This window comes from Furipterus horrens, unplaced genomic scaffold (genome assembly GCF_987537825.1).
Source record: "Furipterus horrens unplaced genomic scaffold, mFurHor1.1.pri manual_scaffold_10, whole genome shotgun sequence".
In the NCBI taxonomy this organism is placed as follows: domain Eukaryota; kingdom Metazoa; phylum Chordata; class Mammalia; order Chiroptera; family Furipteridae; genus Furipterus; species Furipterus horrens.
Window position 1 is genome coordinate 44227631 of NW_028327180.1, and position 12328 is coordinate 44239958.

General features: G+C 48.6%; 1 protein-coding gene and 1 long non-coding RNA gene across 2 annotated transcripts; both read left to right on the forward strand.

Moving 5' to 3' along the window:
- The first annotated feature begins 4405 nt into the window (after nucleotides 1-4405).
- LOC149999922 (uncharacterized) lies at nucleotides 4406-7339 on the forward strand. The gene is made up of 3 exons (XR_016513759.1): nucleotides 4406-4510; nucleotides 5255-5381; nucleotides 7202-7339. It is a non-coding gene; the product is annotated as an uncharacterized LOC149999922 (long non-coding RNA).
- Nucleotides 7340-7463: 124 nt separating this feature from the next.
- On the forward strand, nucleotides 7464-12324 carry NDUFB7 (NADH:ubiquinone oxidoreductase subunit B7). Its single transcript, XM_090289680.1, has 3 exons — nucleotides 7464-7667; nucleotides 11601-11769; nucleotides 12149-12324. The coding sequence occupies exons 1-3, from the start codon at nucleotides 7556-7558 to the stop codon at nucleotides 12243-12245; spliced, it is 378 nt and encodes a 125-aa protein (XP_090145806.1). The 5' UTR covers nucleotides 7464-7555; the 3' UTR covers nucleotides 12246-12324.
- The last annotated feature ends 4 nt before the right edge of the window (nucleotides 12325-12328 follow it).

Sequence of the window (12328 nt, forward strand, 5' to 3'; positions counted from 1 at the left end):
AGTCAGCCAAGAGCAGAGCAGAAGTCCATCCTTTTATTGAGTTTAACATGATACTAAAAGTAGATTAATGAGAACAGGCTCAAGGTAAAGAATTTTAAAAATTTTACAGAACATAATCAGTATCTATAAAAGTTAAGCAGGATAACATATGATGAGGCTTTAACTTGCTAAAGATTTATAGCTTTGTCTTTAGGTCTGGTTTCAGACAAGCGTTATCTATAAGGCAAGGAGATGGAGTACTCAGCAAGGTCTCTTTGCACGCAGGATACCACGGCTCAGCGGCCTGATACAGCTTGCAGCTGCAGGCATCAGCAAGGCCAGCTCACTTATCTGAGTCACAGGACACCTGGGCAGAAAGGCATGGGAACATGTCCTTCCTCAGAGGACTGATTTTCTCCAACACTCCCTTCTCTTTCATTCCATGGCTATGGCAAGAAAGATGTTCAAAAGATGTTCCCAAGCATATCTCATGTCCTACGTGGTCTTAGTGCAATGGACCTTGCTACTCCATTAAGGACTAGAATCTAATTTCTCCTCCCTCTGAATCCGGGCAGGCCTTAGTGACTCTCTTGTCACCGATGGACTGCGGTAGAAGTGACATCTGCCATGCAGCTTCCGCCTGGGTCTGTCAGTACGCACGCTTCCAGCACCGGGTTGTGAGAAAGCCCAGCCACGTGAGGTCATAGGGAGGCGATCCACTCAACAGTCCCCGCTCAGCCCAGGTGAAAAAGATTCCAGCCCCTAGGACGTTAGAGTCACATCCAGCCCTATGAGTCCTCCTATCTTCTGGCCAAACGTTAGTAAGTCTGGTTGGCTCTACTGTCACAATATATCCAGCATCCTAGTCCTTCTCACCTCCCGGTCTTTTACCTGAAATATGGTCATAATTCCCACCTTGGTCTACCTGCTTCGCCCCCTGCCCTCCATATAGTCAAACTCATAACAGCAGAAAGTAGAGCAGTGAGGTGGTTTCCAGTGGCTGGAGGGAGGGAGAAATGGGGAGATGTTGATTAAGGGTTACAGAGCTTCAGTTATGCAAGATGAGTAAGTGCTGGGGAACTAGTGTAAGCAATGTGACTAGTTGACAATACTGTATTGTATACTTAAAATTTGCTAAGAGGATAGCTCTTGGGTGTTCTCACTGCAAAGAAAAGGAAAATGGTAATCGTGTGAGGTAATGAATGTGTTGGTTGGCTTCGTTGTGGTGAATATTTTATAGTGTACATGTATATCGGTCATCATATTGTACACCTTAAATATATACAATTTTTTTAATTATTATATTTATTTATTTTTAGAGAAAGGGCAAGGTAGAAAGAAAGAGAGGAAGAGAAACATCGATGTGCGAGAGAAATAATCGGTTGCCTCTTGCACACCCCAACTGCGGACCTGGCCCAAAACTCAGGCATGTGCCCTGACTGGGAATTGAACCAGAGAACTTTAGGTTCACAGGTCGGCACTCAATCCATTAAGCCGCACCAGCCAGGGCAATATATACAATTTTTGATTGTCAGTTTAACCTCAATAAAGCTATAAGTAAAATAAGCAACACCTGTCTCTATTTAAACTTTTGATATTTGTTTCATCATGGGTTTTTTTCACTTCTTTTTATTTTTTTTAACTATTTCATTAATATATCATTTATCTTCAGGGGGAGTATAAAATAAAGATGTCAGCAGGGTTTTGCTCTCTCTGAAGGCTCTAGGGGAGGGACCTTTCTGCCTCTTCCAGCTTCTGGGGGCTCCTGGCATCCCTTGGCTTGTAGCCACACCACTCCAATCTCTCCCTCTGTTTTCACATGGCCTGCTCTCTGTGTGTCTCTGTGTCTCAAAAGTCCCTCTCCTTTCTCTGAAGCTAGATGCTATACTGGTGGCCTTGAAGACACAGGAAGAGGCCATGAGACGAGAAAGACAGCTCTGGAAAAGGCAAGAAAACAGACTTTCCCACTAGTTCCTCTGCTGACATCTTGGTTCAAGCCGCAGGAAACAGTTTGAACTTCTGACCTCCAGAACTATAAAAGAATTAATTTCTGTTGTTTTAAGCCACTAAATTTGTGATGATTTGTTATAGTAACCATGGGAAACTATTACATACACCAAAGGACAAGATATCGGTTCCCCTTTTTAGGGGCTTTCCACTACCAATAAGAGGAAACACAAATCAAGTTGACTTTAAAAACAAGGAAATCCCATCCAGCCCATGTACATATTAGAGTATCAGGCTGGGTTGCTATACCAGAGATTCCGAACAAGTGTGGCCTCCACAAAACAGAATTTATGTCTCACCTCACAGTCTCAATATTGGCAATCAGCTCTCTCCCCAAGTGGAAAACTGTCCCCAGCACAGAGGGAAGTGGGTGGCCCCAGCCCTAGCAAGGGGGAAGTGAGACTGCAGACCAGCCTCCCTCTCCAGAGAAAGCAACATGAGAGCCAGGCTGTCCTCTGTTACACTGAATGATGGGGATGGTCCCGTTCTACTGATGCAGAAGTCTGAGAAGGAAGGAAGAGCTGTCGGCCCAGCAAACACCTGTGGAGCACACATGGGGAGCATGTGTGTGGATATGGGGGGTCGGGGAAGAGGGAGGGGACAGAGGTAGGAGTGGGGTACTCCAGTCAAGAAGACCAATAGCATCTCTACCTATCAAGGGTGCCTTTTGAGGTGGGCGGCCCTGGAGCAAAGTAAGTGCCGTAAAGATTGAATGGTCTCACTGTGTGGGAATGATGGGCACAAGGCAAAGGCCATCCCTTGGGGCCTGGCTCACAGTAGGCACTGAGGAACTGGCAGTAGAATTCAGTCCCATCCACTGGGTATAACATAAGACCATAGGACCAGGCTGACCCCAGCTCTGCCCCATTCTCACTGTGTGACCTCAGAGGAGAAAAACAACATCTCTGAGTAATAATCTCCTAATATGTCCAAAAGGGATGGGGGTTTCAGTGGTCCATTCATCCATTCAACAGATAGGTATTGACCACCTTCTATGTGTTGGGTCCTGTGCTAGGCACTAGGGATCCATTGGTGAATTACGCCCCCCCCCCCCAAAAAAACCCTTGCAATAAAAAGAAAGACCACAGAACAAAATTCACACAAAGTATGTTCTCAGACCAGAATCAAATTAAACTAGAAATTACAGAATGATATCTGGAAAATCTGCAAATATTCAGACATCAAGTCATATCCACAAGTGAAAGAGGAAGTCAAAAATTAAAAATATTTTTCATTGAATGAAAGCAAAAGTGGGGCATATGAAAAAGAGGGCTAAGAGGGAAAGTGGGGACATTAAATAATTATGTTTAAAAAGGCAATCAGGTATATTTGAAAGTTACTAGGAAAGTTAAAAAAATGTTATTTTTTTCAGGTGATACTCTTAGAAATATCTTTTTTACATGTGCTGCTAGAGGCATCACAGAGTTGTCTTCATATCCATTCACTAAAACAACACTGTTTAGAACTATGTGCACAAGGAACACTCGTAAAAACATGGGTCTTCACATGTGTCCTTAAACACACCTCTATGTGCATTCCAGAATGCATACCCAATCCATACCTGGAAATAATAAATACCACTTTCAAAGAGTAGATCTTGAAAGTTCTCATCACAAGAAGAAGAAAAAAACACTAACTATTTGTAGTGGCAGATATGACCCAGACTTATTGTGGTGATCATTTTGTAAGACATACAAATATTGAATCATAACATTGTACACCTGAAGCTAATATAATGTTATATGTCAGTTAAACCTCACTTTTAAAAGAAGAAGAAGAAGGTGATCAGGGAAGGGCTGACAGTTGAAACAGATGGAAGGCAGTGGAGGAAGGGCCTTGGCTATCTGGAGGAAGAGCACTACAGGCTGTGCAAAGGCCCTGAGGACAGCGCACTCCTGGTGTGTTCGAGAAACAGGAAGTCTTGGATCCAATGTCCCCTTTTCTGTGAGACTTTCTAAAATGACCCTATTTAAAGTCCCAAGCCAACCCTCCTCATACACTTCATTCCTCATGTTTCTCCTGAAAAGCTATCACCGTCTTACCACCATCTGACATCCCATATATCTCACTTCTTTATCTTGCTCACTGCCTGTCTTCCCCACCATTAGGAGCCCAGCTCCACTGCCTGGCACACAGTTAGGTGTCCAAAGAATGTTTGTTGAATGAATGAGTGACCATCTTACCCACCAAGCCCTGACTAAGGCCACTGCAGTAGCTAGGCCTCTCTAGGCTCACCCGTGCCTCCAGCACCAGCCAGCCAGGCACCCTCCACCCTCCTGGACTAGCTTAGGGGCAACTGTCCTGTCTTCCCCTAGGGGTTTTCTGGCCAGGCTCAGTGACCTTGTTTTTCCTCCTCCCCCGGAACTGAATTACCCAGAGCTTCCAATCTCCCATCCAGCAGACCGTGGGGAGACACAGACACTACCCAGAATTTCCTTCTCCACCCCTAGTCCCACTTGGGGCCTCTGAGGTTGTTCTGCTCACAGAATACCAAAGCAGTCCCTGCCTGGGGCAGGCCAGGATGGTGAGTAAAGGAGGAAAGAGGGGCGGAGACACTGTGGGCAGTGAACCAGGGCACCTGGGGAGCATGGCGGGGAGATGGGGGGTGGGTGGTGGGGGACAAATGGCTGGTAGAAAAAAAAAACAGGAAGGTTGTGGGCACCAGTAACTGAGGCCCAGCCCCCTCCTTCTCACTCTCACACAGGCTGCTGAATACCACCCTCACCCTAACATCATCTCCCCCAGGCCCCCAGTTCTGAGTATGGACAGGACAGGCTAAAGAATCTTAAGTCCAAGGACCTCAGGACAGAATGGGCCACATTTCACCTCCCACCCAGAGTCATTCCTGGCTTGGACCCCAATGTGATGGTATTAGGATGTGAGGTTGGGGGGGTGACTGGGTCATGAGGGTGAACCTTCATGAATGGCTTTAGTACCCTTATAAAAAGACCCCACATCCCTTCTGCCATGTGAGGACACAGCAAGAAGTTGGCCCTCCACGAGCTGGAAGAGGAATCTCACCAGAACCCTGATCTTAGTCTTCCAACCCCCAGAACTGTGAGGGAAAAAATTTGTGTTGTTTATAAGCCACCCAGTCTGCGGTACTTTGTCACAGTAGCCCAAATGGACTGAGACAGCATTGAAGTCTGAGATGTCCACCTAGAGGTGCCCAGTCGGTGGTTGGATACACCTGCCATTCAGGTAACAGGACATAACTCGAGACAAATTTGGGAGTTACCCACCTAAAAAGGGCAAATTCGTTTCCTAGGGCTGCTGAACCAAATGACCACAAACTGGCTGGCTTCGCCCAGCAGGAACTTATTTTCTCCCAGTCCTGGAGGCCAGAAGTCCAAAGTGAAGGTCAGCAGAGGCGTGCTCCCTCCGAAGGCTCTCGGGTAGGTTCTGTTCCTCCTCCTGCCTCCGATGGCTCTCGGAGTTCCTTGGCTTGTGGCTTCATCATTCCAATCTCTGCCTGCAGCTTCCCAGGGCCTCCTCCTCGTTCTGTGTCTCGTCTTCTGTTGATGCCAAATCTCTTTCTGTCTTTCTTATAAGGACACTTATTGGCTTGGTGGCCCACTTGGTTAATCCAAGATTATCTCAAGACTTTTAACTACATGTGCAAGGGCAATTTTTCCAAATAAGGCCACATCCACAGGTTCTGAGGATTAGGGCATGGATATATCTTGGGGGGGGGGGGGGAGGAAAGAGGGGGCAGCAAAGAAACCCCTACAGGTCATATTTAAAGCCCCACATGGGACTTCAGAGGACCTCACCTAATACAAACACAAAATAAGTTTATTGAAGAACCCAGGACGTCGCTGTCACAGGAGACGGAGCTGGCATAGAATAATCGTAACTCTAAGCATGGCTACATCGCCCTTGGTATCAATGCCACTCAGGCCCCAGGAGAGTGCTCCCCAGCCTCTCTGGCTGATGTCGTACGTAGTGTGTCTGAATTCTGTGACTCTCGTTTCTCGATTCTTGTTGTGCCAATAATGGAAACAGATGCTGCTTTGGAGTGTGAGGAAGACCTGAGCACCAGACAACCTTTCATAGGAAAAAAAAAAATTATCTTGTGTATTAGTTTTCTAAGTGGCTTAAAGCAGCAAAAATTTAGTCTCACAGTGCTGGAGGCTGGAAGTGCCAAATAAGGTATGGGCAGGGCTGTGCTCGCTCTGAAGGCTCTGGAAGAGGAGGCTTCCTCATTGGGAGCCTTCGCACCCCTTGCTTGTTTGTATTGTAGAAGCATCACTCCGATTTCTGGCTTCCTCTTACATGGTGTTCTCCCTGTGTGCATGTCTGGACACCAGTCATTGGAATAGGACCCACCTGAATCCAGTATGATCTCATCTTGACTTAATGACATCTGCTAAGACTCTATTTTCAAATTAGGCCACATTCACTACATTCACAGATTCCAGGGTTCAATGTATATTTTGAGGGGAGGAGACACAGTCTGACCAGCAGCACCTTGTCTAATGAAATCTATTTTTGCATAATCAAGTATCATTTCCCAACACTGCCGAACTCCCAATGAATGCTTTTGTGTTTCAATGAAGGATTCCTGAGAGAGTAACAAATTAGCACATTTGCTACAGTTGCACATGAGGCCAAGAAGTATTTGGCAGTATTAAACGATGTACTCTTAAATTTGCATATATGTAATATAATAGTTGTGAAATGTAATACCAAGTCTTTAAAGTAGCAACTAGGGACCTGGCTGATGTGGCTCAGTGGGCTGAGCATTGGCTTGTGAACCAAAAGGTCGCCAATTTGATTCCCAATCAGGGCACATGCCTGGGTTGCTGGCCAGGTCCCCAGTTGGGGACGTGTGAGAGGCAACCACATACTGATGTTTCTCTCCCTCTCTTTCTCCCTTCCCCTCTCTAAAAATAAATAAATAAAATCTTAAAAATAAAATAAGAAACTTTTTTAAAAAGTGGCAACCAGAGAAATACTAGAATTCCAACTTGTTTCATTTTCACAAAACTATTCATTAGGATTTACTTAAAATTTCTCTATTTTTTATAAATAACTATTTGCTTAATTAATTCATTAAAATATTTATTTTCAATTTTATTTAAAAATTTGATATTCACTAAATATATCATTGGTACCTTGCAAGGTTTTTTTTTAACAAATTCAGATGTTTTTGAATAAAAACCATTTTTTTAAAAAATGATTATATGTAAAAATATTTTCATTCGTGCTCTAGCCTCGGGAGATCAGGGGTGCCCAGTGAGAGTGGAGAGAGGCCCCCGGACCCACGTCGTGGCCCCTTCACCTCCCCACCCAACTGGATTTCCAGAGTTAAGAAGACGCCCACACGCCCCGTGAGCGGTCACAGGATCCCGCGAAGGTGGGCGGGGGCGGGGAGGGGGGCGCCTATAATGTCTTCACACGGCCGCCAGGTGACGCCAGAAATACCGGTAGCCCTCCGGAGTCATTCATCTCTATGATCCCTGTGGCAGCCAGCGCAACCCGGAAGCCGTGACTAGTGAAGAGGGAGTGCTTCCGAGTAGGAACGAGGTGACCCTGGCTGCTACAGGATTCTGTGGCGACAGCAGCCATGGGGGCGCACCTGGCCAGGCGCTACCTGGGAGATACTTCAGGGGAGCCCGACCCCCTGAAGATGCCCACCTTCTCGCCCCACTACGGCTTCCCTGGGCGCAAGGAGCGCGGTGAGACCCAATGCGCAGGCGCGGCCGGCGAGAGTGGGACGCGGGGGTCTGCAGGGCTGGGCTCAGCACAGACCTCTGCCGGCAGGTGTCCAGAGGACAGGCGTGACCCTGCCTGAGGGTGGAGGCAGGCCGAGCAGAGAGCACGGTTTAAAAAAAATAAAAAACCCGGGGTCAAGAGTGGCGATATGGGGCTAACGGGGCGCTCAGAGCAGGGCTTTGTCCTGGAGTCAGTGGGGAGCCATGGGAGAGCTTATCAGGAAGGGAGGTGTTCGTTGTATTTCTGTCCTGATGTCAATGCTATTTTTAGTTCTGCGAGAGAGAAGACAAGGGGGCTAACGCTGTAGGTACTGTCCTCAACCTTGCTTTTTTATTAGAGTTGGCCAAAATATCCATTTAGTTTTTTTCCATAAAATAAAAGACACATTTTTCATTTTACACAAATAACTTCATTGATTTGGATATTTTGAATATATCTGCTAGCTCCCGCTATTGGCTTATAGTGAGTAGAGGCCAGAGGTGCTGCTAAACATCTTCCAATGTGTAAGACAGCCTCACAGCAAAGAATTATTGGCCAAAACGTCAGTAGTACCAAGAAACTTTGAAAGCCACTTTTGACACATTCGATCAGTCACAGCACCTTCTCCATACACTGCACAAATGATTTTTTATGTTTCAGTTGTTTTTACCTTTTTTGAAATAATAAAAGCATAATATGCCCAAAATGTTGCATATTACTTTCCATCTTCAATATTTGAATGGCTGCACAAAAATTCACCAATTTTAATAAGTTTTTTTTAATGTACGCTATGACAGCTGCCACAATACAGTCTAACAAAATTGTTTCTAATGAAGTTAAAGATAACTAAGCACTACTAGAGCCGTTCTATGGAAAAAACTCGATGAACTTTTTGGCCAACCCAATAGTAATATCACAAATATATCGAGTCAATCCTGGGCCCAAGTCCCCTATTGGGCACTGCAAATAAAGCAGGCACTGATTAAAGGAAACTCACAGCCCTGGGTGTGAGACAGCGGCACCAAGATAGATCTTGGGACTGGCAACGTGGAGTAACATCAAGGCAGGCTTCCAGAAGGTGATAGCTTTAAGTGAGACCTCAGGAGAATGAGTAGGAGTTGACCACACCAAGACCCAGGAGAGGGGAGGGCCAGCGTTTGTAAGCAGAAGAGGGATGCGATCAGATTTGCTTTGTCAAAAGGTTGTTAAACCTCCTGGCTGGGAAACTACTTGGAGACAGGAAGACCTCTAAGTGGGGGTGTCCAGAGAGGTCTAGATTTGAGAGAACATCAGAAGGCAGGAAGTGGACTCCTCCAGTGAGTGGCCCACCTCCAGGCCCTGCCTGAACCTGCAGTCCATTGATCCACCTATCTTATTACAGGTTAATCCTTCCCACTGCCTCTCTCACCCTGCTTTGCCCCATGTGTTCTGCAACCACCCACAGCCCCCTGTTCCTCTCTACTGCTTGGCTAACCCCAAATCCTCGCTCGTTAAGCCCAACTCTCCTTGGCTCCTGTCCATATACAGCTGAAAATCATGGGCAGAAACACTCGGCCTCTGTGACTGTTTTCCCCATCAGTTGCCTGGTTGACCCTTCGTGCTGCTGGCTTTCCTGTTCACATTCCCTGGCCCTTTGCTCTCCTGCTCCCTCCTAGATGAGTGTCCCAAGCCTTCCCTCTGACTCCAGCACCTTCTTCCCACCTCCTTTCAGCTCGTCACTTTGCATTCTCTTATTAAAATAGAAGCTGTCAAAAGAGCGCAGAGCTCCGAGGCACTCCTCTGCTGTTACTTCAGGTGATCTGACGCTGCTCCAAAAACCCCGTGCCCTCCATCCCACCTTCTCACCTGCCCAAGGGCACCCCTGCCAGTCTCCCTTTCTCTTGAAATATTGGCTTTCCTCCCATTGACATGCAAATAGTTACCTTTTACTGTTTTAAATACCTCTCTGATCATCTCCCCCTTCAGCTGTCTCACCACTTCACTGCAAGAGCTCTGACCAAGTTTCTCAAACACTTGCTGTTATCTGTATAGCTAAACCAAACCGTTGTCAGTTCTCAGTTCTAACCCAGCCCACTGCAGCAGTGTCAGGCACAGTTCATTGCTCCCACCTTCCTCACCTGGCTCCCAGGACCCCACAGTATTGCCCAACTCACTGTGGGCTCCTTCACTGCTTCTTCCCCACTCCGTCTCGCAAATGTTGGGGAGCCCCAGGGCTCAGGCCTGTCTCCACTCACTCCCTGGGGTTCTCTGCTAGTTCCCTAGGTTCAAGTGCCTTCTGTGTTCCAATGCTCCCAAGTTTTTATTTTCAGCTGGGTCTTGACCCTGAACCCCAGACTGACGGACCCCAGTGCCTGCTTGGCTTCCCTGTGTGATGTTAACAGGCATCTTGCACCCAGCAGGTCCAAAACAGAGCCCCTGACCTCCCCAGCAAGCCTGTGCTCTGACCACACACTCAGTCTGAAGTCCCTGGGGCATCCCAAGGCCTGCCCTATCACCTCAAGGCCTTTGCACCTGTTGTTCCACTACTGAGAAGGCTCTTTCCCCAGTTGTCTGCATGTCTCACTCCCTCATTTTCAGATGCCACCTTTTAAAATTGTGACCCACCTCCCAGCACTGCCTTTCTTTCCCTTGCTTTACTTTTCTAATGCTTAGCATTGTGGACATTCTCTGACATTTGCTCTACCTGTTTGTACTGTGCCTCCAAGGGCAGGATCCCCAACACGTAGGTGATTCATAAATCCTAATTGCTGACTGATTATACCAGAGCACCAGGTGCTGGTAGCAGTCACATTGCCATGGGAACCCGCAGGAGGCTGTAGGTGGATTATAGGCTTGGGGCTCAGACAAGGTGAGGATGGGGGTACCAGACCTAAGGCTCAGCAGTCTATGGGGTGGTGATCAGAGCAATGGATTAAAATGAGCAAAGGCTCTCAGCAAGAACCTCAGGAAGCCGAAACCACAGAAATGGGAGGAAAGCCGGGGAGGGTTGGGGTTAGGGGAGAGCCAGGGGAAGAGAATGTTTGAGAAAGAAGTGAGAGGCTGAGGAAGAGTCGGTTGCCTTGTGTGCACAATGCTGGGTGGACTGTAGAAGCTGGAGGGAGTTCTGGGCAGGGACAGGAGATGAGGACCTAGGCCAGAGGGAGACAGAGACAGGGTTCAGAAGCGGAGAGAAGAGAAGCCAGTGGGGGAAGACTGCAACTGAGTTGGGAGTTCGCCAGCATGGAGTGTCCGCCCACAACTTCTAAGGGCCCAGTCAGCCTCCTGAAGGTTGATTTGGAGTGGGGTCAGGTTTGCCTGGTGGAGGGGGCCCAAGCCCAAGGGCTAGCTCAGCTCTCATTGAGGTAGGCACTTAAGCACTTGACATTCGTTCCCTACTGTTCACTCAGTTGACTTTGGAGCTGGTGACTGTTAGTCCACTCGTTAGGGGAAGAAACTGAAGCTCTGAGAGGCCATACCCCAGCAAGAGGGCAGAGCTAGGATCCAGGGCAGCCCAGCAGCCCAGCCCCCACACTGGGTTGTGCCCAGCAGAAGGGAGTACTGGAAGAAAGTAGGCTCTGCAGTGTGGGGCTGGAGAGTGACGCCAGAGGGAGGGGAGGGGAGATGAGGATCCAGTGTGGGTGCTAGGGTGATGGGGAGAGAGTGATTCTTCCCGTTTGGGCTTCAGTGTCCAGGGTTGCCTTTGTGCTAATAAATTAGAAAAGGACACTCCATCTGTCAGAGGATAGTGGTCTTCTGCTGCCACGTGTTTGACCTGTGGGCCAGGGGGTGAAGGGCAGTGAGGGCCTGAGCTACTGTGGCTCCTGGTTACATGTGGGCCTGTTGGGTCTCCCTGGAACCAGGGCATGATGGGGAGCCTTCAGCACTTAGGCCCCCCCTGAAAGCCCACCCCAGCTGAGCCCTGCCCACTCCCTCCCCAGAGATGGTGGCCACGCAGCAGCAGATGAACGATGCACAGCTGACGCTCCAACAGCGAGACTACTGCGCCCACTACCTTATCCGACTGCTCAAGTGCAAGCGTGACAGCTTCCCCAACTTCCTGGCCTGCAAGCATGAGCAGCATGACTGGGACTACTGCGAGCACCTTGAGTGAGCCCCAGGCCCACCCCACACCCACCCCTGGACCAAGGCTCCTGAGGCAGAGAACAGTGAACTGACCTGAGTTTCTAGCCATGCCCTATCTTAGTCAAGAAAGGACCCTCAAGGGGCCTGTTGGGTGGGGCAGGCAGCTTTGAGGCCACCTGGAGGATAGGCCACCCAGGGTTCCAGGTGGGAGGCCCAGGGCTCACTGGTGTCCAGCAGAGATGCAGCGGGCAGACCCCAGGCTTAAGTCAGAAACACACAGGTCTCCCCAGGGCCGGCCCAGAGTGCCCTGGGACTGAGTTACAGCCCCACTGGCTTCCCAGGGCTAAGGGAGGGCCGAGTCCGGCCAGGGAGCCTGACACTGCTTCTCATGCTCTGCCCACAGCTATGTGATGCGAATGAAGGAGTTTGAGCGGGAGCGGCGGCTGCTGCAGCGGAAGAAGCGGAGGGAGCAGAGGGAGGCAAGTCTGGCCAGAGGCTAGGGGCCTGCAAGGTGGCACTGTAGTGGGCCCGCCCACCACCCTATGGACCAGTGGAGAAATAAAAGCCTCCAAGCCCTTAGCCC

Bases quoted from the DNA above. Each gene is read 5' to 3' on its own strand.
- NDUFB7 (XM_090289680.1), top strand. From the start codon at position 7,556: ATGGGGGCGCACCTGGCCAGGCGCTACCTGGGAGATACTTCAGGGGAG. The intron at 7,668-11,600 runs GTGAGACCCAAT...CTCCCTCCCCAG, and splicing joins CCCTGGGCGCAAGGAGCGCG to AGATGGTGGCCACGCAGCAG. The intron at 11,770-12,148 runs GTGAGCCCCAGG...CTCTGCCCACAG, and splicing joins GACTACTGCGAGCACCTTGA to CTATGTGATGCGAATGAAGG.